Source organism: Agelaius phoeniceus, chromosome 3 (genome assembly GCF_051311805.1).
Source record: "Agelaius phoeniceus isolate bAgePho1 chromosome 3, bAgePho1.hap1, whole genome shotgun sequence".
Taxonomy (NCBI): Eukaryota; Metazoa; Chordata; class Aves; order Passeriformes; family Icteridae; genus Agelaius; species Agelaius phoeniceus.
In genome coordinates, this window is record NC_135267.1 from 7,952,229 (window position 1) to 7,979,823 (window position 27,595).

General features: G+C 45.0%; 1 protein-coding gene across 4 annotated transcripts in view; it reads right to left on the reverse strand.

The window, feature by feature from the left end:
- LIN28B (lin-28 RNA binding posttranscriptional regulator B) overlaps nucleotides 1–24,821 on the reverse strand; it is a 102,473-nt gene extending 77,652 nt beyond the window's left edge. The window contains exons 1-3 of one of the 4 annotated variants that reach the window (XM_077176542.1): nucleotides 24,505–24,821; nucleotides 14,531–14,579; nucleotides 7,153–7,337 (exon numbers count right to left, since the gene is read on the reverse strand). In XM_077176542.1, coding sequence (XP_077032657.1) covers nucleotides 7,153–7,337; nucleotides 14,531–14,564 — 219 coding nt within the window. In that variant the 5' untranslated portion in view covers nucleotides 14,565–14,579; nucleotides 24,505–24,821. The other 3 variants (XM_054630149.2, XM_077176541.1, XM_077176540.1) reach the window with 3 other exon arrangements.
- Between the last annotated feature and the right edge of the window lie 2,774 nt (nucleotides 24,822–27,595).

Consider the following 27,595-nt stretch of genomic DNA (forward strand, 5'->3'; position numbering starts at 1 on the left):
ACAAGAAAAAGAGAAACTGGAAGACTGAAGTGTGACACCAAGAGTCCTGGAACATTTCACTTCCAAAGAGAGCTCAGATGCTTGTACTCTCATGCCAATACCCTCAAATGCCCTTTTCCTTGAGAAGTCATTATCACTTTCATTGTCTCTCCATCCCCAGCTGAAGGTGGCAACACAAGAACTCTGCTATTTTGCACCAGGAGACTGCAGTTGCATTCATCACATTTCTGTCAGAGCAGCTTCCAGCTCTTTCCTCCAATACCTCCACCCTGGCTGCTGCTGGATTGCACCCTTGGCCACCCTTCCACGGTGCCAACACTGCCCACCCTTATTTGTGGGGAGCATGGGGATTCTCTGCTACGAAAAATGATACAAAAATCAGAGACAAACCTGAACACTTCCCCAGCTGAGTCTGCAATGCAGCCCCACAAGCACTTGTCCTAGTCCAACATGAGGAGTGATGCAAAAGCTCTTGGAAGTTACTGAGGCAGTGGCACTGCTGCCAAATGGAGAAGTCACCTCCATAGAATTCCCACTGAGAAGGGTGGCTGTAGGAGTTTAAGCCTCCACCTATTCACCCCTCACTGCTACTGCAAAGCCTTGCTCAGCTGCTTGCAGAGCAGCTGCTGAACCTGCTGCATGATACAGCCTTGCACGTTCAGAAAAAACCAAATTCAGTGCCAGTTTTCCATAACACAGCAGGCTGTAACACTTGCAGCAAGGTCCACAGCTGCTACCCGAGCAGCCAAGCCATCTCTGGAGTGAGATGTGGAATTCCCTTTAGCCATCTCTCAAGGAGTTAAACCCCCCCTCCATTTTAAGTCAGAACCAGCCAGACTAAACTGAGGAAAAGCATGGACACCAGTTTCTTCAACTGAATAGGCTTCCCCACCTTCCATGCAGAGGTGCTCAGTGATACTCTGCTGATGCAAAAGCAATTTAAGGATTCACTGCTTTCACCAGTGATATCCATCAGGCAAAAGCCAGTCCCAATCTGTCCTGAAGAACTGTCCTTTAAAAAGAGCAAGCATCACACAATACCTCTCTAACAGTCCTGGTTACTTTCAGCTGTTTTTTTAAAAGGCAAAAAAAGCACTCCTACATACAGGGAATTAAAAATTTAAACAGTACATCCTTATTTATCTGTGTTGGTTTTAAAAAGCACCATAAATGGTCTTTACCATCTAGTTTCTAGTTCCTAGGATCATTCTTAAATGACACTTTCATAGTCACTTTTATACACCTTTGTAGAAACTGGTGGGCCGAATTCTGCTTCTGTTGATAATTAGTAGGGAAATATGGCAGGCCTTTACTGCAGTGGGTTACTTAAGGAAGATGACTCAAACAATATTTACATGGGAGTATACTTTGTGAAACAAAACTCTGGATGGTTCTAAATGTGCCTTGGTAATGTAGTTGCAAACCAGAACAAGCAACATTAACAACATTTTTCGCAATTTGACAATTCATTTCCTTTTAGCTTTGGTTCATACATCTGCTTTGATATCTTATGTTTGTGCCCCAGACAAAATATCCTCTTCCTTCCAGTATCCCAACCCCTGTGCACAACTTCCTCAGTCTTGGAGAAAAGGAGGATAGCCTGCTCTGGAAAGGGTGCATTTACTGCTCTGCCAAAGAGGGAAATACCTCTTAAAACAAAAACTGCAACCCTCTGCCTTTGGGCCACTTGTGATTTCTACTTGTCAACAAGCAAAGGTTTAAAACTCTTCAGCCAAGTCTGATCTGATTCAACATCACTTAGGTTTAATGGTGCTGCCATTCACTTAAACACTAAGAAGAGTTTACTAATAACAATTTACTACAGTGTTTGGGTTAGATGTAAATAGATGAAATATGAAAGATTAAGAAGATGGCAGGTCCATAACTCAACTAAGCAAATTACAAGTTTCTTCAGCCAACCATCTTAAACCATCAAGCTGTCAGTGAAGTATTTTGCCATCTATGTGTCCATACACCATGCTAACTCATACAATAATTAGTAGCCAAAACAAATTTTTCAAAATTTAAAAAAGAAAAACCCCAAACTGCTGTAGCACTCCACAGCACAATCAGTGGTCCCCATCATTTCTCTGCACGCTGCAGCCCAGCTGGTGAGTGCCAAAGCCTGGCTCTGGGTCTCTGGCAGCTCCATCCCATTGGGACACTGCACTCAGTGCAGAGGCTGCTGAGCAGACTTGGACACCCGTGGCTGATCCCTGCCGGATCTTCCCCACACACGCTCACTGCAGACACACTTCCTTCCTCAGCCTTCCTCCCTAAATCCTGCTAGCCACTTTTGTTTTGATTAGGACTGGGCTTGCCTGGTCCCCAGCAGAAGTCAAAGACGAGAAGTCTGTAAAAGCACATTCTGCCTGGGGACTTCTATACTCCAAACAGGCACACCTATGACCCAACAGTCATATTAAACATAAGGAGCAATGAAATACTGATCCCAGGACTTCCAGTTGCTTGCCCAGGACTTCCAGTTATCCTGAGCAATTAAGTAGTTTTTAAAGGCTCCCAATAAAACAAAAATGAAAAAGGTATGCTAGATGAAAGAATGAATGCATCCTTGAAAAAGCACAGGGTCACGTGAGCTCACAATATAAGAAAGTCAGCATTGAGTGTATAATGTCATGCCCTACTCTGCCATAGAAAAAGTAGTTCAACTGTGCCTAAAAACTAGGAATTAAAGGAACAGGCATCTGATTCATCCTTGAAAAGGATAGTTGGTCTCATTAAGGGAAAAGACTGTTCAGATGCTGCTTATATGTCTCATTTTCCATTTATTCTTCTGTTTACAATCAAAATGGTCTCAATAATTTTTCCTCCTTGTTATAGGTACTTGAAACAGTAAGAGCAATCTTTATAATACACAAATGATAGTACAGTATAAAAGGATTCAATGCAAGAAAAAAGGGTGTTTTCCATTTTAATCAAATTTTGCAGTAACAGTAAGAAAGTTCAGATGAAAGTGAAAAATCTCAAGCCAACTATGTTCCTTTTAATGAGAAGACAAAATACACCAGCTCCTACATGCTGCTCCTCCCTTCCTTCCTCTCCTCATCTCATAAAAGAGGATCCCAAAGAATGATTGTGTTTAAGGTCCCAGTTCAGAAATATTGTATCAATCCCTTATTGTGGTAAGAATTTTGGACTACAGAGCAAGGTCCCAACAAACTCCATCTAAACTGAACAATCCATTCCATTATTGAGAAACAGACATAAATTCTTAACCCTCAATACTCACAAACATGAATTTAATTGCATCTGTTTACATTCAGCACCCTACAGATCACGATCATCTTTAACATCTGTGCTCCACACTAAGCAAAGGAAAAAGGACTTGTGTGTACAGCATTTTTGCCTTACTGCCTGCATCCAAAAGTAGTATATATTTAAGTTGTCTAATTTTGAATGTGCAAAAAATAAATGTAACAAACATTATCCTCTTCTGATTCTATGAGAACTTCAGCTCTTCTGAGTTCTTTGCACTGAAGACCTTTATTCATGTGCACCACAAAAGGTTTCCCTCATTTCACCTCTCCAGTCTGCTTTACCCTTTGACAAACAGAACTTCTTCTAAAATTTAGTAAGAGCCACTCACACATAACTAGGTCTAGAATTCACATCACAAAAGAGAAACAAGCTGTATGATTCATTCCATGGTAACTTACAGAGAGCATATGATAATATTGAGCCAAACTCAGTAAGGTGCAGAGTCCTTGGATTTGAAAAGGTTACAAAGGACTATCATTGCTACTCTTCAATTTTTTTTTCAGAAGAAACAGAATTGACTTGGCACATTGCTGCACTGAGCATGGCTTCTGTTCAAAAAATCAAATTGAATTGTTTTTAGGGCTCATAATTTTTATATGACCCTGAATGACTCAAACACAAGACTTAAATATATAAGCTGCATCAGAATAGAGCTAAAAAAGGAAAGACTGGATGTGTGTAAGTGTACCAAATTACACTGCAGACACACAGATGCACATATATAATGGCTGACGTGTTTCTACCTTAAATAATGCATCCAGCTCTAGGTACTTCATTACCAGAGGGGTAACAACAGTCTGAAGGTAGTTCAGAGGAGATCAATCGAAATGATTAACACCAAAGGAAGGACTTAAAAGGCAGGGTTAAAAACTCAATACTGCAGCTGTTTCGTGAATAGGACTTTCATTGGGTGAGGGGGAAGAGAAGTCCAAACAAAAGCATGGTCCTCTAAAAATATATCAATATATACAATTAGCAAAGCAGTGACTTTAGAAAAATGTGACTATAATCCACACATAGCTAAGGGGGAACTCCAAGACGAAAGCAAAATTATTTATTGCAAGCTCAAAAGTCTAGGTATAATGAGCTTAAACTATTACAGGAATTTTGACTTGACATATTGTAAGTTTTTGCTCATAGCAAGATCTCAGAAACTGGGCATAACCTCACCAAAAAAAGGTAAGATAAGAAAGTAAAAATACTTTTGTTGGGTTCAAGCTAGTTTTGACAGGACTTAAACTAAGTAAACTAGAAGCTTCTCTCCCTTGCTCACACTGCTTAATTCTATAAAATTATGCTATTAGCTACAAACACTGCAGAAAGAGCAAATGAATGCACGCAACACTACCTGCACACACTTAAATGGTGAAGTGTTTTCAAAGCAGTTTTGAACAGTAGGGTTTTGTTTCAAGAGATTAATAAACTAACATCTTTGCCTTGAAAAGGACCCTTGACATGACAAATTTTTTTCTAATTAAAGAAACTAAGAGGAATAGGGTCCAACCACTGCTCAGGCAACAGACTGTTGTACAAGCAGGAGCATTAAATAACATTACAGAATTAAAGACATTTTTATGCTCTGGATGCTACTGCTAGAACTGGTCAGCTAGTTAGCTAACAAAGCATTCTATGCAGCAATATCAGTTCTCTAAAATGTTCTCTGAAACACAACAGATAGTAGTCCTCCCTGTTACATTACACAGAAAACTGATGGAAACAAGATTCATGTCACCATGAAGTTTATATATATACACCTTAGATTTCATCAGAATGAAAATGATGTGAACCACACTTTCTTTGCTGCAAGAGCAATTCATTGCAAAATACTAATAATAACTTCACTCAGTAAGACATATCTCTAAGTAAACTCAAAATGACAGAGGCACACAGTTAACATGCAATGAAACATGGTATTTTTCACTGCATTTTACACTGTGATTGTCTTAGAAACCCAAGGGTACGGATAAGTTGTAGATTATTAAACTGTAATAAACAAACTTGTCTAACATTTCCTTCTCTTCCCTTCCTTTAGGGAACACAACTCAATAGAGACCTTCAAATTTACTACTACTTTATTATTTTCTATGACTACTTTCCATTATGAAACCGAAAACCTTGTCTAGTATTACTTAAATGTATCAGGTTATCATGCAGTTCAATACTTCTCTATTTCCATAGCTCTAAGAATATCTTTGTTTCCAAATGTGTTTTTTATTAACAGCACTGCTATGTTTTAAATATTTGTCTTCTACTATTCAAGAAGCAAAAAAATTACATATATTAAAACAAAATTACATTAAGAAAGAGGGAGTTTTATCTTTAAAGTAAATTTATAGAACTGCACAGAGCAACTTCGTGACTTAATATACAAAGAAGGGAAGAAGAGGGGAAAAGGAGGAAGACTGCTCCTTCTTTGATAAGTGTTTCATTCATTCAGTTCTGAAGAGAAAAAGCAGCAGCAAAGAGGGGGCAGCTTATATGCCAGTACAAAGCAGGAAGTGTAGGAATTTAGTGAGTTCACTACTGGATTCTATGCTTTGTGCATAATTTCAAATGCAAGCAGCTGTAGTGGAGTGCAGACCCTTGGGTGCAAGGGCTCGTGTGTGTAAGGCACCAGGACAGAAATCCACCCCACCCTGCACTGCGAGGCAACCGGCCACAGCAGCACTTTCTGCAGAAGCTTCAGCCACCTTTTCACTAACCTAATCAAAGGTGTATGATTTAAAAAAGCCTGATAAAGTTACTGCAGAATAAAGCCGGGCCACCAAAAGCACAATTAAAAGGGAGTCACTCTATAACCATGGAACAGCCCCTTCACCGTCATTGCAGACGTCATAGCAAGCAGACAGCCACGTAAAGAGTGTAAAAAGATGCCTTTTGCCTCCCTAACATGGCCCTAGCCAACCCCAAAATGGTCTCTTTACCTGAGAGCTCTCTGCTCTTCCCTGATCACAGAGGAGATGGGTGAAATTCAAAATAGCATTGTTGCAACTGGAGACTTACAGAAGGACCAGGGAAGGTCTTCTTCACAAACCTCAGTACAGGTCTCAAAAAGAGTTCCCTTATTATTTCATACCTATTTTGCATCTGTAACTCGTTTAACATGAAGGCATTCATACCAGTTTCCACATTCAAAACACGAAACCAACCATGCTGCTTAAAATTAAAACCATGGACCATACACCCCTTGTCTACCCAACAGCCTTACAGAGACACTGCTTTTGGTCTGAATACTTAATAGTTATTCCTTTTTTTATTCCCTAGAAAGGAATAATTAAAAATCAACCAACCAAACCACATACACGCTTCAGAGTATCACCACAGGGACACTCTCAGGTCTGAATTACTGCAAAATAACACTATAATTATGTCTTAATTTCACTAACTAATCTCAGATGAGCTTTTAAAAAGTAATTCGAGGTTTACAAGTAAACCGTTTAAAACTGTACTCAAATGTTATCTGAATGAAACCCGACATTTATTTATCCTTTTCCCAGCTTAATTTTAAACAGTTTCCAAGGAAAGGCATATCTGCTCCTGATCAGTCTGGTGACAAATGATAAACCTTGTTAAAAAGTGTGACATTTGAAAATAAATAAAAACCACAGGAGACTTTTCCAGCCAAGGAGGAAGATACGAAGAAACATTATACCCTTGCACAAATCACCAGCCACAGAGACCAAGCACAATCTAACGACCTTATTTACTCAAATTGTACACTGCCAACAAAACCACTACCTAAGGCAACTCTTTAACTACAGATGTACTTAAATACCTAGAAAAAATAGGTTACTTCTCTTCACATAAAACCGGAGCCCCACTGAGCTCAACCAAATGTGGCAGGCTGAGATGGAAGACAAAAACGGGTCTTACTTGGTGTACAAAGACATCAACTGGAGACTCCAAGGGGCTTCCCTCTCGGTTGCTCATGGAGATGAACCCGAATCCCATTCTCACATTGAACCATTTGCAATGGCCGGTTCCGTGCAAAACCTGGGATTCCTCTTCTTCTTCCTGCTCCGGCAACTTCCCGGGTTCGTCTCCACCTTTACTCGCCCCTGCTGAGGTAGAGGGAAAGGCGGGGGGTGTGGGGGTGTGGGGGGGAAGGGGGGAGAAAAAGAAGGAAGAGAGGGACAAGATGCAAAGCAAAGAGTTAAATTCTGGTAACATCCTTTTGCCGCTGTATAAAGGAGTTACTACAAACGGAACGGGGTTTAAAAAAAAAAAAAATTAAAAAAAAGGGGGGCGAACAAAACAAAATCAAAAAAGCAAACGGTGAAAAGTGCGTATTTTTCCTAAATCCTAAAATAAACAACCTTTCCCCCAAAATACGTAAAAAAATTAAATCACCGGAGGTTACAGAGAGGAAACACTGCGCACGGAGGCTCTCCCTCTCTCTGAGCCCAGGGCAGCCCACGTTTCTGTACATACGTGTATTTTTCCATTTAACTCCATCTTTCAGCCACATTACAGCACGGAACGCGATACTTTACTTGAATATTGCTGGTTTAAGACCGATCCCATTTCTCAAGAGAAATTCTCTGCCCAATTAGTCTCTCCTCGCAAGGCGCAGGACCGGGGGGGCGAGGGGGGAGGCCGGCCGAGGAGGGGTGGAGGAGAGAGAATGAGCAAAATTGGGCAGATTGCACAACTGGTTATTGCACATGCAGCGCCGAAACCACTATTTTCCACCGTGTATCCATCCCTCCTTGGAATAAACTTTCGATTAAAGTTGGGACAGGTGTACGGCCGTTTTCTCATCCCACCACTGCAACTGTGCTTAATCAAACAGGAACAATTCAAACAATAGCCCCCTGAAAGCTTTTCAAGTTGTGAATCGGTGTGGGCGGTACGGAACAGTTTCTGAGCTGGGTAACAATGGGTTTGGAGAAAGCCCCCTTGCGCGAGCTGCTAAAAAAGGGTAATGCATAGTTGGGTTAAAAAAGGGTGGGGGGAGGGGGGGAGAGGGGGAGAGAGCGAGCGAGCGAAAATCATAGTAAAACAATAGAAAAAGAAAATTAACCTTCGGCCATGTTGCCCCACGGGCCCTCTGCTCCAAACTCGTGAGATGAAAACTTTCCCTGTGGATCGAAGTGGTCTTCTGCATTAATCTAACATCCTGATTTTGAACGATCGCAAATTTAGCTCGCATGGTCTAATGTGCTTTCCCTCTTTTGATTTTTCCCCGGCTCTCTCGCTCCGTTTCTGGCCCCCTGCGCACACGTGACTCGGTCAATTACATGCTTTCTTGCTACTAATTTCGCATCGGATCCTTAAGGGGTTGGCAGCAGGCAGGAGCAGCCAATCGCCATTTCAAGTAGCCTGACACACCAAAATAATTTATGAATGAACAAGAAATTTCCAACGCGGCGCTTTTTTTTTTTTTTTTTTCTCCCCTTCCTTTTCGGACAGCTAATCTGCACGCTTCTTTACGGGAAATCGAGATGACGTATTATTCTGGGGTTTCTGCCCTCCCGTGCGTGCAGAAATCCGTAGGAAGATCCGTGTGTTTCTAGATACAGCCCAGTGAACAACAGCTGCACGCAGGGGCGGCCGTGCGGAGGAGATTATGGGGTATCTGTGCCCACCGCAGGCGGGATCCGCGCACGCACGCGGAGGCGAGATGCTCCCGGACGGGGACACGCGTGTGTGCACACATGGACGGGGGACACACGTGTGTGCACACACAGAACAGGGACACACGTGTGTGCAGACACGGATGGGGGACACACGTGTGTGCACACACAGAACAGGGACACACGTGTGTGCAGACACGGATGGGGGACACACGTGTGTGCACACACAGAACAGGGACACACGTGTGTGCAGACACGGATGGGGGACACACGTGTGTGCACACACAGAACAGGGACACACGTGTGTGCAGACACGGATGGGGGACACACGTGTGTGCACACACAGAACAGGGACACACGTGTGTGCAGACACGGACAGGGGACACACGTGTGTGCAGACATACAGTGGGGACAGACACGCGTGTGTGCAGACACGGACGGGGGACACACGTGTGTGATGACATGGAACAGGGACACACGTGTGTGCAGACAGGGACCGGGATCACACGCGTGTGCAGACACGGACAGGGGACACACGCGTGTGCAGACACGCACGGCGAGCGCCCGCAGGCATCTGTGGCACCCTGTGCGCACAACGCGGGCAGATGCGCAACTGGATCGTGACTAATTTCGCATTCAAATTAGAAGCGCGCCGGAAACGCGGTATCACCTTAATATGCCCCAGAATGTGCGGAGATCTAGCGTTTCACAACATTTCTGGAGGGGGGATGGGGCGAGGAATTGTACTTCACAGGTTTCTCCGCCATCTCTTTCCGGGGGAGGGGATGTGATTAATGACTTCCTAAATAAGAGCCCAGTTTTCAAGCCGAGAATTGGAGTGAACCTCAATCAGCAGTTGGGAGAGGACTGACAGAGAGAGGGATTTACTGGAGAAGAGGGCGGAAAAAAAAAAAAAAAGCCTCGGGGGAAGAGGACAAAGAGGGGAGAAATAACGGTGACCGGGGACTGCTGTTTTAAGTCTTCACTGCCAGCGGGAGGGGGGATCCAATTCGGAGAAGAAATGCGTGATGTGTAACGGGCTTGGTAACAGCCCCTTTGCAAAGGAACTCCCCTTCCGCGCTCGCAGGTACACAGCTATGGCCCTGCCCTTCCTGCTGCGCTACGCACAGCCAAACGCTTTTAAAATAATATTTTAGAAACGTGAAAAACAAACAGGGGGGAATTAGTTTTATTCTTCCACCTGCCCATCTCATTTAGTGTAAAGTTACAGATTAAAGTATTCTGTCCTCATCACCACCTACTCGCATTAACCTGTCTTTCCATGCGGTATTTATACATATAGATACATGCATATATATGTACATATACATATGTGCTTAAAACGTTGCCCATACCTTGTAAAAACCAGGACTCCGACTTTCTTTTTAACCTCTCCCCTCCCTCCCCCAGCATCCTCTCTTATCCCAAGGACACACAAACAAAAGCCAAGGCAACAAACTGATCCGTGCAGAACCTGAATGCAAGGGGCTTATGCATTTGCAAAGCACTTGCTGTTGTTTGGGAAGTGGCGTCGATCAGTCTGCCCAATTAAGGGGAACGCCTTTGCCCCCATGGGCCTGTTTACTCCTTTTGTTGCCTTTCAGGAAAGCGTCAATTCCCCTGCTAGCGCCTCATTTCTGTGTGAAACACCAAGGTGGAGGCTCCGTGTGATCGTTTGCAAGAAAGAGGCGAGGGTGGGCAAGAGTGTACAAATACAAGCACCCTGACAAGTGGAGCAGAAGCTTTAAATCCTGAAATTCCTTTGCAGTCTTCAACCGTAAATTTCCTATAGGTTATTTCAACAGTCAGGTCGACTTCCTACACTGACCTGCCTTACGCATTCCTGCTACATACCACTGCTTTTGGCTCATAACCTCCTGTTCCCCCTTACAACAGCGATTATTTTGCAATATTAAATCGCCAGTTATTTTATATGCTTGGATCTTATGACCCGGACGATATCTAATATATAATACATGTACGCGATTTTAATAAACGCGAAACCTCAGTTATGAACAAGAAATTAAGGTTACCGGAAGAAAACAATCCTTACACCTCTGACTTGAACTGCCCAAGACTACATATCTACAATGTGGTAGAATGTCACATTAATAAAATACAAGTTCCCTCTGCCCCCGAAAAGAAAGAAAATACCGGTTTAATTAAGTTTTTAAAGTCTTTATTTTAAAAGATCGATTTAATTTACCGGTATTCGGAATTAAAAAAAAATTTCCTTAGAGGCTAGAATATTGGTTAAAAAGACACAAACGAGTTGATTGAGTTCATTAAATGGACAAAATGTCTTGTTAGCAAATTTCTGTGAAAAGAAAATTCACACTATATTCTTCGATGAATAAATGAACGACTACAAAACCACGTAAATAAATGAATGTAAATATATTGGTTGCAAAGTTTTTCTTAGGTTGCAAAATAAGTGCAGATTTTGTAAAATGGAGGGGGGTGGGATTTGCAATGTGTCTTTACGGAGATTTTCAGGCCTCCAGTATTAGTGGAATTAAGGTTGGGGTCACTGGACTGGTCACTGGTGTCAGATGTTATCGACTCATTCATTTCCTGCAAGGGACATCAGCCTTTCAAGTTTTGTGGAAGGTAGAGAGCTGTTGCCAGCTGGGAACTCTCCGGGTAAAAGAAAAAAAAAATTTAAAAAGAAATAAAAGGAACCCCAACCAACACCCTTCCAAAATTCATTCTGAAAGGAGGGGGGAAGAGGTAAGAAAACCCTACGAAACAGGCCAGTTCGTGGAAAAAAATAGTTTCATAGTAATAGTTTACTTTTTTAATCCATTTACATTTCGCTAAACAGATGCTAATTTTGGAAAAGACAATTATAGGAAGCTGGAATCATTGTCTTTCTACATGCACAGCAAGACGTCGCCTGAAACTATGTAACCAAAACCAGTGGTGTTGGATTTCCTATTTGTCACCTTCCTAAGGCTTTTAAAGTCCTAACTTTGGTTTCTTCTAGTCCCCTAAACAAAACCAAAACAAGGCAAAAACCGCACAACCCCCTCCCCGAAAATACTACTCGCCTTCTCAGAAAAGACCCCATCTCAAAAAATTAAAAAAAGGAAAAAAAAGTGAAAAAAACCCCAAAAGAAAACAAGGAAAAAACCCACAAAAATCCAAACAAACGACGGAGCCGCGCGCATTCGTGCATTTGAAACAAAACGCGTGTTTTACACTTGAAAGCAGAGCTCGGGGTGCTGCTCCCATTCCCATTTCAAAGCACAGCCAGCGCTGCTCGCCGACGGGCGGGCGGGCAGGAGGGGCAGGCGCGGCGCCGCGGCGCCCCTGCCCCCCCTCTCCGCTCCGCTGCCGCGCTGGGCTGCTCGGCGCCGCCCCGCCGATGGCCAACCGAAGGAGATGCCCGTCGTGTTTTTATCTGCACGGTCTCCGCCGACACCGGCTCTTCCTAGATGTGCGGCCGGAGGGGGGCCTTTCCCGCCGCCGCTACGGCCGGGAGGCTGTGCCGGTGCGGAGCTGTTCCCGCCAAAACCCTCTCACCTACGTTTTGGGCGCCAAAGCCGCTTTCCCTTTCCGCCGCCGCGCAGCGCCCGGGCGGAGGTCGGGGGTGGCCGCCGGGCCCGCTCCCGGGGAGTCGAGGCCGCTTCCACCGCTGCGCCTCCGCCGGGCAGGGCGGGAGTCGGGCGCCCGCCGGGCAGCGGAGGCTCGGGCGTCCGGCGGCCGCGCTCCGTCAGGGCCCGAGAGGCGGCGGGTCTGTCCCCCCAACCCTGCCCTAAAGCCGGGCTTTGCCCCCGGGCTTTTGTTTAACACTCCCCCGAAAATGCGGCTCCTTCCCGGCGGGGACGTGGCGGGGTGCCTTCCCGCGCCTTTGGAAGAGCAGGGTCGGACGCGCTCGGGACACCGCCAGTTCCCCTGGTCGGGCTCATTCCCCTCCCTTTAAAACGCGAGCATTAATAGTAGAAAATATGCAATTTGTAGTTTTTGTTTTTTTTTTTTTTTTTTTAAACAACACAGCGCCGGCCGAACTGCGCGGTGCCACGGCTCGGATCGAGCAGGGACGGGATTTGCCCGACGTGCGCCTGCGGATATGAAGTTAGAGGCTTTATGGAGGCGCCTTCGCACCGCGGCCGTCCCGAACCGCGGCTCTTTTCGGGAAATGCAGTTTCAGGGCTCAGAAAGCGCCTCTCTCCCCTCGGTCCCGGCCGCCGCAGCAGCTCGGCTTTTTTAGCTTCCCCGGCGCTCCTCAGCCGTCACACCCAAGGCGGGCGCTCCCGGATGCCCGGAGCCCGACCCTGCTCCCTCATGGGGACAGGGCAGCGCCGGCCGAGGTTCGCAAGCGCCGCTACTCGAACTGGGGTAGGAGCGCGGTTTCAAGCAGGAGCTTTGCGAACACGTTCTGTTGGAACGAGAAGCGGCGGCCGTGGGTGCGGCGCGGGCCCGCCCTGCCGTCCGTGCATCTCTGCCGGGCGTGCCGGCGGTTTGCGGGGAACTCCTGACAGTACTGCCTATGACTGTGATCCCGCGTGGGATCCGCGGGCGGGAGGACGCGGGAGGCGCTCCCTCAGAGAGTTCGGGTGCAGGATGTGGTCTCACGTACATTAACCGTCTCCCAGCTGCGGATTTGCAACTGATAGCGGCCGCTTCCCCGGGGGATTTAAGGAGGCTCTGAAGTCGTCGCGGGAGACCGTCTGACAGGGCTGACGCCCCGCAGGGAACACGGGCCACCGCGGAGGGACCGGCCACACGGCCCAGTGTCACCGCTTCGCCGCCCGCTCGGCAGACGCAGGACGATGAGCGGACGGGTCCGCGCCTCGGGCGCTTTCGCTCCAGCCCGTCCCCTCAGGCGGGACAGCGCGGCTTTTGCGCGCGTCATCCTCCCCGACGGGCAAGTGCCCAGCGCTCTGGCCTGCGGTGACACGGACAGCTCCTCCCGCCCCAGCACACAGACAACCCCCGGCGCCTGCCATCGCCCGCCCCAGGCCGCCCACCGCTGCAGGAGCGCGGTGCGGGATCGCGGTGTCCCCAGGACGCGCGTCCTTCCCTCGGGGGCGCAGCGCCGCTCCGCGGGGAGCTGCGCGCCCCGGCCCGCGCATGCGCCGCCCCGGCGGGCACGGAGGGCGCCCGGGCAGGGGGACGGACGGACAGACGGGCAGGAGGATGGACGGACGGACGGGCAGGCAGGGGGACGGACAGACGGGCAGGAGGATGGACGGGCAGGGGGATGGACGGGCGGGCAAAGGGGCCGGACGGGCGAGTAGAGGGGCTGGACAGACGGCACTGCTGAGGCGTCGCAATCGGAGGAGCTGCGTGGCGCTAGTGTGGCAGCGGCACGGAAAGAACGGGTTTAAATTTTAGTCCATGATTGAGGTGTGTGCGCCCACCGGCGCGCCTGCCGCGGTGGCGGTCCCGCAGCGCTCATACCAACCCGTGGGCTCCCACCATTTGCGACAGGTATGTGACATGGGGTTATTGTAAATAAAATTCCTTATGTAATTGTTTATTTTTCTTACAGAAGCCGAACACTCAAGACTGCATCCAACAAGAACTCTGAAGCCTATGGACATAATTAGCGGTTCTTTCCCATCCCACCCAGTGGTTAGTTCATGAGAGTCAGCAGGACAGAAGTGCTGAAGCACCTCAGTTTTACAGATACACAGTCAGCCACGTAAGACGCTGGAGAGAAGACTGACCTGAGCCTGAGGAGACCTTCTTGAATGACCTCATCGTCTTCTGAGGAACCTAAAATCAGAGAGCTGCAGTCAGTACCGCGTTCACTGTCCCAGAGTACCGTATTTAATTACCTCAGCTCCAGTTTAACGGCTCATTAGGAGGCCATAAAATGCCAGGGCATTGACTCTATGAAGTGACCTGTAAACCTACTGTTTGAGACTTACCTAGTTCATCAGAACCACAGTGAGATAACCAAGAGAAAAAAATTAAGTGCTGCTTTCCCCCTGCCCCCCAGCACCAATAAAAGCATTGCCCCTTTCTTTAATCTCTTAGGAAAGCTACACAATTGATGACAAGAGGGAAAAGACACAGATTTGCAGAATATTGGAAGGTGTTATTTTTCTTTATAAATATTTAATCGCAGTAGGTAACCTAAGAACTAATGACTTGTCTTTACTATGCTTAAATTGTACATAATAAACAATCCAGTCATACCTTGTATATGATTTAAGAAAAGCCAATAAAAATAATTCTCCAGGATTCTTTCATGGTCAAAATAGTAACTCAATGCCAAATTTGAGGATCAGCAGAAAAATGCTTCTATGTAATAATATGTATGTAATAATATTAAATTCTAGGTGTCGATCTCAACAAAATCAATCAGTCATACAAATATACATGTGTGACTTGACTGAAACTTCATAAAAGGTGTACTTTTGCTAGAGTTGAAAAAGGCCTGGCTTATTTTGTATAATGTCAACGAAAATATCACACAGAAAAAACCCGCTGCTCATGGCATGAAGCATTAAGGAAAATACCTTGGTTTTGGAGTATTCTTCTTACTTAGGTTGTCCAGTTTGCTTAACAAATGAAGGATGAATAGACAGGAGCATGCACAAACTCACCTGCCACAAGCCTGCCTTCCTGTCACCCTACTATCTTTCTGAATAATCCATGTTAACTAAAACCCATGCAAAAAGAAACAAGGAATTGTAGTATCAACCTGTTTAGATATAAGCCCATTTCTCTTCTGTTTTAGAGAAATCTGAGTCTTATCTTTTTTCCAATTTAAGAGGACATCTGGACAGCTACCCTGCTCTCTTACTAAAAACCAAAAAATAGAATTGGTAGGAGTGAGAAAAGTCACAAGAATGAACAAAGACAAATTAGAACCCATTTTCTCTATCTTCTTTTCCCTTAAATATCCTGAATACTTTCATACACCAGAAATGGGGAAAGGGGGTGGTAACAATTTTTCTATTCAGTGCAACAACACTGGCAAGCTGATTCAGTTCCTCTTCTTTTGTAGTAACTAAGTTTTCCAATGGAATTGTGTAGACTTTTGTCTAGTACTAAACCTAACTCTGCTTTTACACCTTCAAGCACTGAAGCCCAATCTCTTGTATCTGCTTCTTTGTTCTGCCAACCTGTGGCCATGTGGCTTTTGTGTCTTTCAGATTTACTTGCATTATTTATGCAACATAATGAAATATGCAAGCATAGAGTAAAGGATCCGTTCTTGGCTTTGGAACATAGCCTGCTTCAGTTTATGAAGGGATTAAAAATAAGTATTTGGGGGAGTGGTGTTGGGATTCAAAGGAGGAAAGTACAGTTCTTAAAAACTGTAGCAGAAAACAGGACAAGTTCAAGTTATTGTTGTTTCCAGTATTGTCATTTTGTAACACATTTTTAAGCATCATATTCTAGAGAGTCACATATTAGATTATTAAGCAGAAACATGGATATCTAATTTTTAAATAATTATTACAAAAAGCTTCCTGATACAATACCTAAAGCTTGGCATAAGATATGTTAGTGTAGAAGAGCCTGGGCATTTAAATTTTATTACCTCATTTAAATAGATAGTTTAAATGAAAAATTATTCTGGCATGTATTTTACTGTATCCTACTGAAAGACATACAGAATCAGTTCCTGATTTAAATAGAAGCAGGTTTGGGCTCTGAAATGGCTCATGGTGAACTCTCCTGTGCCTGCTTATGCTGTACAAACCAAATAATTATTTTGGCATTTTACTTCTGAAACTATCTTGGCATTTACATGAACTTTGTAACTGCAAGTAAGTAAATAAATGCTGCTGAGGAATTGTGTACTAGGACAGCAAGATGTTTCAGGAAAAAAAGTCACTAGCTTTGAAAGCAATCCTTACTTTTACCAGGCATTCACAGCATGTGGAAGGACACTGTAACAGTAAGCATGAAAAATAATGCAAGAGAACACCATATGGAATTATTGCTGGATAGAAAATACAATGGAAAGTGCAGTATCAGGTAAAGGCACACTGACAGACTCCCAACAAAGGTAATCCACTTCCCCTTACAAGTAGAACATTCTGTTAATCCACTAACTTTACAGCTTATGTAAGCTATTTTTGAAAACTTATCGATCAGTAAAAAATAAAACCGGGTTTGTATCTATTTAAAATGAATTCTCTGAGATATGGATTGTTTTGAATTCATTACCTTAAGCAGGTTTGCTGCCAAAGGATTTAGAAACATTGTTTGTTTGGAAGAAAGTAAAGCAGACATAAATAGTTATTCCACTTAAGATATACACTTTCCTCTACAAGTAAGTTGAAAAGAAAAATTAATATGTTAAATCTGTTTCTTTCACAGAAGTAGCCAGGGGACTGTTTTCTTCCACAGTAAAGCCAGCAATATTTTTTTAAAGAATGCTGGGTACTTTAAGTATGATTAGAGAGTAGAAGAACTAGAAAACAAAACCCACCAATCCTTTATTTTATAACAAACAAGGACAATAGTGATGCAAAGGAATAGGGGAAAACATTCCAGTGTTGAAAGGATCTTCTTTCAGTTAACTCATTGGGAGTGAAGACTTAAATAGATGAATGCTGCAAAGTATACACAAAATTTTAAAACTCTGTGGACAGAACCTAAGCATAGTAAGAGCATAAAACAAGAGCTTTTAAAATGTATCTATATACACATACACACCAGTCAGATATATTAACAAACTTCGCTGTCATTTGAACCAGTCAGTAAAAATTAATCTTATTTACTGTTCTTGACTGCTGATAGAAGCATTATGCACACAGTATTTTGATTTCAAAACTCACAAATGAGTGTTGTCTGGCACTCTGAATTTACATGTTTTACACAGATTCCTCAATGTGCAATTCTAAATATTGGATTTCCTCCTGAGATGTTTTTATTATTTAAACTCTTTTTTTTCCCCTTTTCAATTTTTTCAGTTCAATATTGTTACTTTGAAATGCATATATAAGAAAAATTAAGATTTCCAGAAAAGGTACACTCAAGTGTTAATGTCCTTATGTAATGAGAGGGTGGATAAAGTTGAAAGCTCTCACAATTTTATTCTTTGTTTAGCCATAATTTTCTTTGCTTTTCTTCCATATTTCTGTTTATACACCATTACAGTACTTTTCTAGCATGTGAAGGTGAAAGCAAGCATGTGCGAGATATTTAAAAATATTTTCACAATGCTGATTTAAGGAAATTAATTGAACAACTAGCAAATGAAACTTTGCATTCTTTGCTAATTTCACTCACTTTTGTCACTGATCTGAAGGAGGGTAACTACAGCTTCAGGTAAATAACCCAGCTATGCAATAGCCCAGATATGGTGTTTTCTGATATGAAAGAGGCTAAGCATATCTTAGTTTTCAGGAAATGAGCAAACAAACATCCAGTTATACACCTTTTAATTATGTGAAAGAATGTTATTTGACTACAGTGAGAACTGGAACAAAGAAAGGCTGAATGTGCTTCCACCATTGTTAGGAATCTGATTCTTTTGGGCAATAAAAAGGGTAAAGAACTCCACACAATATCAGAATGGGAGCCAATCAAAGCCTGACAACTCTAGGATCAGTTTCTCCTCAAAATTAAATGCTACTACTATACTAACAATTGTTTAAGCAACAAAACTATTAACATTTATTTAGTTTAAAGTGTTAATAATACATAACAAAGGAATATGCTGAACAAGGTTATTTTTGTTTAAAGGATTGAAATTAATTAGATACAATTTTCATATTTAGTGTATTTGATTTAGTAAAATCTGTAATTTCTTATGGTCTGCATTTGAATATTCATATCTTAAACAATGATCATAATTATATAATTAAAAAGCAATGTAAACCAGGTATGTTTCAAACAATATTCTGTGATTCAAAGATGAAATTTTTAAACACACAACGTAAAAATGGATCACTACTGTTCTACTTCCTACATATTTAAAGTATTTTGTTCCCAGTTTACTGTTAGCAAGGGCATTTGAAATTGCTGCACATCGATTTGCTATACAGCAAATGAAACAATGAGAAAACTACCTTGTGATCTTATTACATGTTTTCAGATGGATTTTTCTTTGTACTTCTTAAATTACTTCCTATCAGTACTTTGTAAGGAAAAGAACTTTAAAAGCCCTGATTCTCAAATCATAAGTAGGTAACATTTTTCAGAGCTTGATCACTGATTTATTTTGTTATTTATTTCTGTGAGAAACTACATACAGAGAGGGAGATTTTATTTCAAACAAAAATAATGCAAACAAAACAATGCCAAATGAAGTACTGAAAAAAAACCCTGCTAAAGGTCAAATTAAGAACGAATCTTATGACAAGCTGAATTCAGTATTTGTGTAACTTACAACTTTCACCTAGGTTATAAAAATACTGCAGCCAAGTAGGATTTTAATATCATCCTGTCAAAAGTGATGGCACTACAATTTTTATTTTAAAAATGGAATAATTTTGATTTACTTTCATAACAATTTTATTATGGTTTGTTCAGATCTCTTTTCTGAGATGTTTTACATTAACACTTGTTTTGATGGAATTTACACACCTTCACATATCTCTTCCTTTGCACAGAACTTTTGTCTTATTTGCATGTGCTATTCATCTAGAAACCAAAGAATCCTATTTCTTAATTTTTGTTGGGTTTTTTAATCACTGAATTATTACTTGAGAGCACTAGTAATGATGGATTTTATAATAATTTGTATTTTGCAATATGCTTATCAAGTACTGATATGGATATTGTCCATTAAAATAATCAAATCAAACATTGTAGAAAGTAAAGAGCAGATGAGTGTCTGTATTTCAAACACCAATATTCACTTTCCTAGAAGAGTGGATAGTTCAGGGCACATCTTTCCCATTTCAAGTGGAGTGGACATCAGTCCTGTATGTCAATGGCTTCTAAGTGAGTCATTGTTTAAAACGACCAAACAAATAAAGTAATGCAATAGTCACTTTTTATAAACTTTAGTGGAGATAGGTTATTAATTCAAACCAGGAAAAAAAAGTAAACAAGAACATCAGTGATATATAACTAAAATTCACAATCTCTAAAAGAAAAGATGAAAACTTTAAAAACAATGTATACATCAGTAGCTGAAGTAGGTACAGGATATAAAGTATCTGGAAAAAAAAGCAAAAACCTAATATGTCATACAAAATTATTAGTGAGTGAGCGTACACATTTTAACAGTTGAATTTCTAGTAGTTATCCTTAGGTGTTTCATTACTGCATATGGTCAGCCTAGAGAATATTTGTTAAATACCTTCAGAATATTTATGAAAGCTTGGTTTAGGTTAAATGTGATATTACTGATATCAACCTTGAACCAGTACCTTCAAATTGTCAGAACACTGAATCTTAGCACTTATAACAAAATAATTATCACATACACATACTTGTTAAACAGTCAGGTATTAGGTCTCTCTAATTACTGCATTTGGACTTACAGCATGCTGCAGACTGGAAGTAGGATTATGGGGAAGTGGTTTGCTAGAAATAAGAAGTATGTGCATGAATGCCAAAATGAATGGACCTGCAATCTAACTTTATTGAAAAAATAGCATAAGCAGGATTTTTTTTTTGCTAAAATCACAGAAAAAAAACCAGAAATGGCTACACAACCCTCTTATCTCTGAAGCAGTAATATTAAGTAAAGATGGTGGATTATTACATGTTAACTTAAGAAATGCATTTAAATATTTTAAGACAGACACATTTTTGCATCAGTAACAGCACAAATAATTCCCTAACAGAACTACATTCAAGAAAATAGGGAATTGTGTAAAACTACTTCTATTTCTCTGTTAGAACTGACTAGTTAGGTATTACAGTCCTTACCCTTCTGTATAATTAAGCTTTTGTTCAACTATGAAAAAACTAGAAACTGATTGCTTGAAAATGAGCTGCATGACCTTTGTCCTGGTTTGTGACCTCTGACCTTTAATTTGAAGGTCAATTCATTCTGCATATCAATTAATTCTATTTTTAGAAGCAGAATGTATATTTTTAAAAGTGTAATCCTCCCATAAGAAACACTCCATGTTGGTTTTGTCTTTTTTTTTTGTCAGCCTCTACACATCACACCAGAGGAGCATATTTGCCTTTTATTGTGCAACTATATTTGAAACATTCAGTGTGCAATTACAGAAAATGAATGCTTGTCTCTGAGATGTAAAAAAGCTTCTTTTTTTTTTTTTCATGTAGTAGAGATATTGCAGCACATTAAAGTGAATTTGGAAAAAAAGATCTGCTAGACAGCACACCTTTCTAAATTTGTTTTTTTTTTAAACAGAAGAAAAAAGGAGAAAACCTTATGCCTGTGTCTGCATTGCTGCTAATGGATACCTGCTTTTCCTTGAACCTTCCCTGTGCCATGAGTGGTTATTTCGTGCCCACTGATGACATGCTGTTTTGATATTCAGCATATTCATTTGATATACTTTCAAAACATCCTTTCATAAATTGAACCTGTGGTTAAAAACAGCGAATACCAAGTTCTTGTCTAGTTGCTGCTGTCACCCGCACACTTCCATTTCACATAGGTAATGTTAAGCTACAAGTTGGCTACAAAAAAATCTGCGTTGCTGGGAGCGCTCGTGTTCCGAAGGAGAAAGCGCCGTGGCATTTGCCATTGATTTTGCTGTCAGCATCCGACACCGGCGGCGCGACCCGGTGTATGACATGAAGGCCGTGGGTGAGCGCTGCCGTGACCCGTGCGCTGCAGTGCCCGAGAGCGGCGGCGGCAGCCGGTGCCGGGACGGGCGGGCACACGGCAGTAACATGGCCGCGTCCGGGTTCAGCACCGCGGACAGCGCCGCGACACCGAGGAGGGAGGGGCCGCGCCCCGCGGGGCCCCGCGCAGCCGAGCCGGCCGCCCCCGGCCGCGGGGCACCGCGATGCCGGCCCGGGCCGCCCCTCCCGGGACACCGCGCTGCCGCCCCCGGGGGATGCGCGGCTGCCCGCCCGCCCCGGGAAAAGGCTCCTCTGGAAGCCGCTGCCGGCCCAGCGCCCCGCTCGCAGCGGCGCCTCGCCACTCCGGCCCAGGATCGGCTGCGCGCCGCAGGCTTCAGCTGCCGCCCAAACAAAACACTGCCACGGGGTTACGAACCGCAAAAAGAGGAGGAACAAATGGCTTAACAGCTTGGGCTTTAAAATTCACTTCTGTGCTCGGCGACGCAATATGAAACACTGCGTGTGACCTACCACTGCATCCTGCAAATGGCCTAGACTGCAGCTGCTCAGGCCTAGGAGGGAGAGCATGTGGGGTTTCCTTCTTCTTTCCGTCTTCCCTCTCATGAAATTCTCAGTACATGCCAGCTAATAAATTTTCAGATTAATCAAAAATTTTTAAAAAAAGTTTTGATAAAAGTGAGACAGCAGCACATGTCCTTTACAGAATGTATTTTAAAATGATCAGAGTAGAAGGCAGTTACTTTTGGAATATACACACAGGCAGAGTTTTTAGTACAGCTGCATTTTTGTAGCTCCTGCAAGGGACAAACATCAGCTATAATCACTACCTTTGCCATTACATACATGATTCATTTGACTACAGCAAAGGAAACTTGACTTCCTGGTGTATTAATAATTTAGGTCATAATTTAATTCAACATTGATTCTTACTACTCTTGTACCAAAGGGGAAAAGAAATCATCATCCTTTGAAGAATTATGGCTTAGCTGCATATATTACAAATATTTTTTCAAACAAGTTTGTCAGTATTACCTCCTCTGAAGCTTTAAGGGTTTTTTGTTTGTTTTTTCAGCAGTATGTTTTAAAAAATAAATGTGAAGCATACAGATATCAATCGAAGAGTAAACACACACTACTGCACTTCAGCACCATGTTATATCCAGATATCACTGAAAGTATACACAACTACATTTAAATTAACTATGACCAAATTTAGCTGTAACTATTTTCTTAGTGTCTGATGACTTGTCTATCACAGGACACTTCTCAATACTTGCAATTTCTATGCAAGATGGGAAATTCCAAAACAGGTGGGGAAAAACCCACAGCCCTGTAAACGGCCTATTTAAAAAGAACAGCAAGACCAGTTACATAAGGAAAAGTAGTCAAGTCTGTAAACAAATCAGTGTAGCATGCACTATGGTTTTGTCCCATCACTGCAAGATAATCGTACATCATTTACTCACCATCACTAATAAGCTAACCGGCTGGTAAGAGAGAAACAAGTAAATGAATCAAATCTCTTTAGGTAATATGTTTATCAGATTAAAATGCGTAATTCCCTCATGTTAAAGCTAAAAAGATACTTAAAATTAATTAGACTTTAAAAATTTATTTAGCTACGCCAATTGCATATTTTATTACAGCTTGAACAAAATGCGTGCATTGCTGCTGTTTACTTATTTTCAGATTACCGTTCTCATTCGAGAGCTGGTTATCTGACCCGCTGCAGGGTGTACTACAATGACACAACAGCCGAGCGGAGCTGCCGGCGCTCAGACACGCTCGCTGCCCGCGGAGCCCGGAGACACCGCGGCCGTACCCTCCCCGCGGAGGCAGCGGCCACGCGGAACCGCGGCCGCGCAAGCAGACCGGGAGGAGCAAGGCGTGTGTGAGGCATTTCGGCACTTTATTTGTTCTCCCCCGCGCCGCGTCCCGCACCGCGCCTGGCCGGCACCTCAGAGCCAGCCGCGGGGCTCCGTGCCACGGCGCCCCGGAGAGCCCGGCCGCCGCCTCGCCGGCGGGGACGCGGCCCCGGCCCCGGCGCTGTCCCCGCGGCCCCGGCCGGGGGCGGGCAGCGCCCGGCCGCGACCCCGCGCTCCCCGCGCCGCGGCGGGAGCTATCCAAGATGGCGGCCCGGCCGCCACTCGCGTTAAACCCCCCGCACCGCGCACACGGCGCCGCGCGTGACTCGCGGCCCCCGCCCGCCCCGCCGGTGGTTACCGCAGGGCGGTCGAGCCCCGCACCCTTCGGGGCGCGCCGCCTCCGCCCCATCCTCCGCTCCCCAGCCGCCTCGGAGCGGACGCGTCGCCCGGCGGGTCCCGTCCCGCCGTCAGTGCGCTCTCCTCCCCCGGCCTTCCCTTCCGCCGGGCCGCGGGCGCCCCACGCCGGTCCCTGCCCGTCCCTCCCGGCCGCGGCCGCTCGCCGGGCGGTCACCGCCATCCGGCGGCGGCTGTCGGCGGGGCGCGGGCCGCCCCCTGGCGTCGGGCTGCCGCACCGTCCCCGCGGCCGCTCCCCCGGCCCCGGCCGCCACGGCTCTCGGCGGGGCGCTGCGCCCCGCTCGGCGCGGGGGGCAGCTTGGTCCCTTCACCCTTTCCTCCACCGCGGCTGCCGTCGTCGTTGGCGTTTGACGGGCGGCGCGGCCCGGCGCCCCCTTTCCCCGTGCCGGCGGCTCGGGCGCGGGCAGCCGGGGACGGAGCGGGCGGGCTCGGGGGCAGCGGCAGCCGGCGGAGGAGGGGGCGCGGCGGCGGCGGCGAAGGGAGAAAGGTGCGAACCCGGAAGTACACCCGCCCCGCCGCCGCCCGCAGGGAGCACCCGCGCCCGCACACACAACAATGCGGCGCCGCTCCGCCTCCGCCCAGCGCAACTTTTCCGCCGGCACTGGAGAAACCCGCCGGCCGTCCCCTCCCCGCGGCCGCCCACCAGCGCCCCGGCAGGTGCGGCGCCGGCGGGAGGGCGAGACCCGCGAAGGGAGAGGTGAAGGGAGCTCGCTTACCTCCCGCACGCCATGGTGGCCGGGCTGAGCGGGGCTGTGCCGGCGGCTGCCGCGGTGGCGAGGCGAGCGCGGGGGCTGGGGGGCACGCACCCACCGACGGGCGGCCCCGGCGGGGGGCTCTGCCTTCCCGAGCCACTGGGAGGACGGAACGGAGGAGGAGGAGGAGAAAGCGAGCTGCGGCGGCAGAGGGAACCGGTGCTCCCGGCGGGAAGGCGGCGGCAGCGGCAGCCAGCGAGGAGGGGCGGCGGCGGCGGGCGGACACGGCCCCGGCGCTGGCTCACGCCGCCGCAGCCGCCGCGCACCTGCCCCGCCGCCCTCCCCGCGGGCGGGCGGGCGGCACCGGCGGCTGCGCGCGGGGGCGCTCCAGGGCAGCGGGAGCCGGCGGGCGGGGCGGGGCCGGCCGCGCCCCCGGGAGCCGCTCGACGGCCCCGCCGGAGCCCGCACTCGCCCGGGGCGAGGGCCCCGGTCGCCGCATGCAGCCGACAACCTCCTCCCCCAGGCGCCTCCTTGGCCGCGCATCATGGAGGCCGCTTGGCAGCTGCGGTCGCGTCCGGCTCCGCCGCCCCGGGGACCGGACGCTCCAGCTGCGGTGTCCTCATGCGCTGCTGCTCACCCCCAAATCTGCCGCTAGCAGGTGGGAGGGCATCGCTCCTGTGTGGATCTTGTGCGTCTTAACAGCACTTTAACCAGCTGCAGCCACGACCTGCTGATGTACAGTCCACATCCACAAAGCAGACTGGATTCCCACTGTACAGCTGGCTTGTCCAGAACTTGTCTGTTCCCAGTAGCCTTGCAGCATGATTGGTTTCCTTTACTGGCATATCAGGCTTTAAAAAAGCCGAAGTTTTATTTTTCTAGCTTGTCCTGACTTAACTGTGGAATACCCAATGGTAGTTTACATACTGTCATAAGCCAGCATCAACTTCACCCAAAGGTATATTGTCTTTGTTCTAAAAATAGAAGGGTTAACAAAGTTTGGCTACCTATGGATCCATGTTCCTTTTGCTACCATTCCACTCTACACAGGCTCCAGTAGTCACCACTTTGCACATGCACTGGCAAAATGGATTTGGTTCTCAGCAGTGTGGTTCCTTACATGTGCTGAGGATTAGCCAGCTGGTGAGTCAAACAGTAGGCAACTGGTGAAGTCACACCATCTTCCATCTGGAGAGGACACCAGTTAGCAGTCTCATTTTCCTGATTGCTGGTTTTCATCATGACACGAAGTGTTTCTGGGTCCTTTATGTCGATTTGGGCTGAAACTGTGAAAAGGGTTCAAAATTAGCCCGAGAGCAAAGAGATGGATAGCAAATGCAATTCCATTTTCTTAAGAGAACAAGATAAAAACACAGAATGTAGGGAGCCCAGTTCACATGTATTTTCTATCATTAGGCTTTAGTATGCTTGCCTTGAACTTCCCACTCTTGGGCTTTCCTTTGTAGATTTAATTGTTGAGGGTACAGTAAGGCTTTCAATAATTTATTAGCATTTTTTGGTATAAGTAAGCACAAAGTCAGCACTAAAATTCTTATCATACATAGCTTTATAACTTCCTTTCAACAGAAAAAGCTTTACACAGAATTTTGCTCTGTGATCTTAGCCTGTGATTAAAGCAGCTGTGAAATGTCTCTATCCTTCAAATACTGTGCCTTACTTAGCTCAGAAAGGTTTTGTGTGGAACAGAGATGCTTCCAAGGCTCAGGAGGCAGCCTTCCAGAAACCAAATGACCAAACTGTTTCACTTCAACTTATCTCAGCACAGCCATAGAATGCTGCTTCATGTTTCACAGATGAGATTTTAAGTGCCTGCATTTCTCTAGAATCCTAATATTTTACTCTGTTACCTAGAATTTGGTGCATACTCTGTGTGTGTGCAAAAATGTAAATCTAGCCTAGCACAGAGCTATATTGCCTTAACACAACTTTAGGTGTATTTGGCTAATAGTTTGAGAAACACAATCTTTTCTGAAAAATAAACAAGCAAAACCTAATCATGATCAGAAGTTGGTTTTTCACCTAATTTTTATTTATTTCTTATAGATGGGGAAGAGTTCCTTCCTGATACCCACTATTTCTGCTGAGGTATTTATTTTTGCAGAAAAAGAAACTTCCCCACATGCTTTGTTTTGCTGTGCCCTCAGAATACGATGTAACCTAATTTTATAGCAAGTTTGTATAAAACAAATTATATATGGAACATAAGCAGAATTGAACTCCTTCAATAAATCAGACTGTGAAAACACTGCACATTTTTTTTCTATTGCTTTCTCTTTTTTTTCAGCTTTTTTCCACCAACCTTGTTCATAGGGTTTCCCCTGAGAACTTGCTGGAAAATTTGTTTCTTCCTATGCAGATTAAACAGTACTAGGCATTTTCATGAGCCATGGCATTTCTTCCTAACGTGACCTGTTAAAGTGGCCTGCCATCCCAATCCACATTTTGCAGATGTGCTTCTAAATTTTTTTTTCCTCCTCCACTGCATTCCCAGACCCCTTTCCTCTTCCTTCTTTTAGTCTATCCTATTTGCCCACTAACTTCCCATACTTTCCTCATGGTTTTCTAATCAGCCTCCCCTGTCCTTGCCCCTCACAATTAATAGGAGAGATGCTGCTGCTTCCTGAAGATATTTATGACAGCTCTTCTAGCCAACAGTAATGCTGATCTTCATAAATTCATTTTCACATATTGCAGGCTAAGCTATGCTGGCCAATGGACACACTGATATGACTGAGATGCTCTTGGCAGTGAGTCTCTGCCTCTGCTCCCCAGTTTCCAGGCTTAACTTTTTGCCCCTTGGAGCTTCCTCTTAATCTATGTTTTTTCCTCATTCTGGTCTTGCATTTGTCTTTTTTTCATTTAACTAAGAGATTTATTTTTTAAAACCACATCAAGTCTGCTATAAAACTCAACCAAAAGAAATTACTGCAGTTTTAAAGCTACATGTTCCCTGCATGCTGGCAGCAAAAGTGATGTGAAATGTGCTATAGAAGGACACTGGTGAGGGTCTTGTTTTCTTTCCCTCAGAAATGCTCATGGTCCAAACTGCTTCTTAGCTGTCAATGGCTGTGTGCAGTTACATAACTACCTCTGT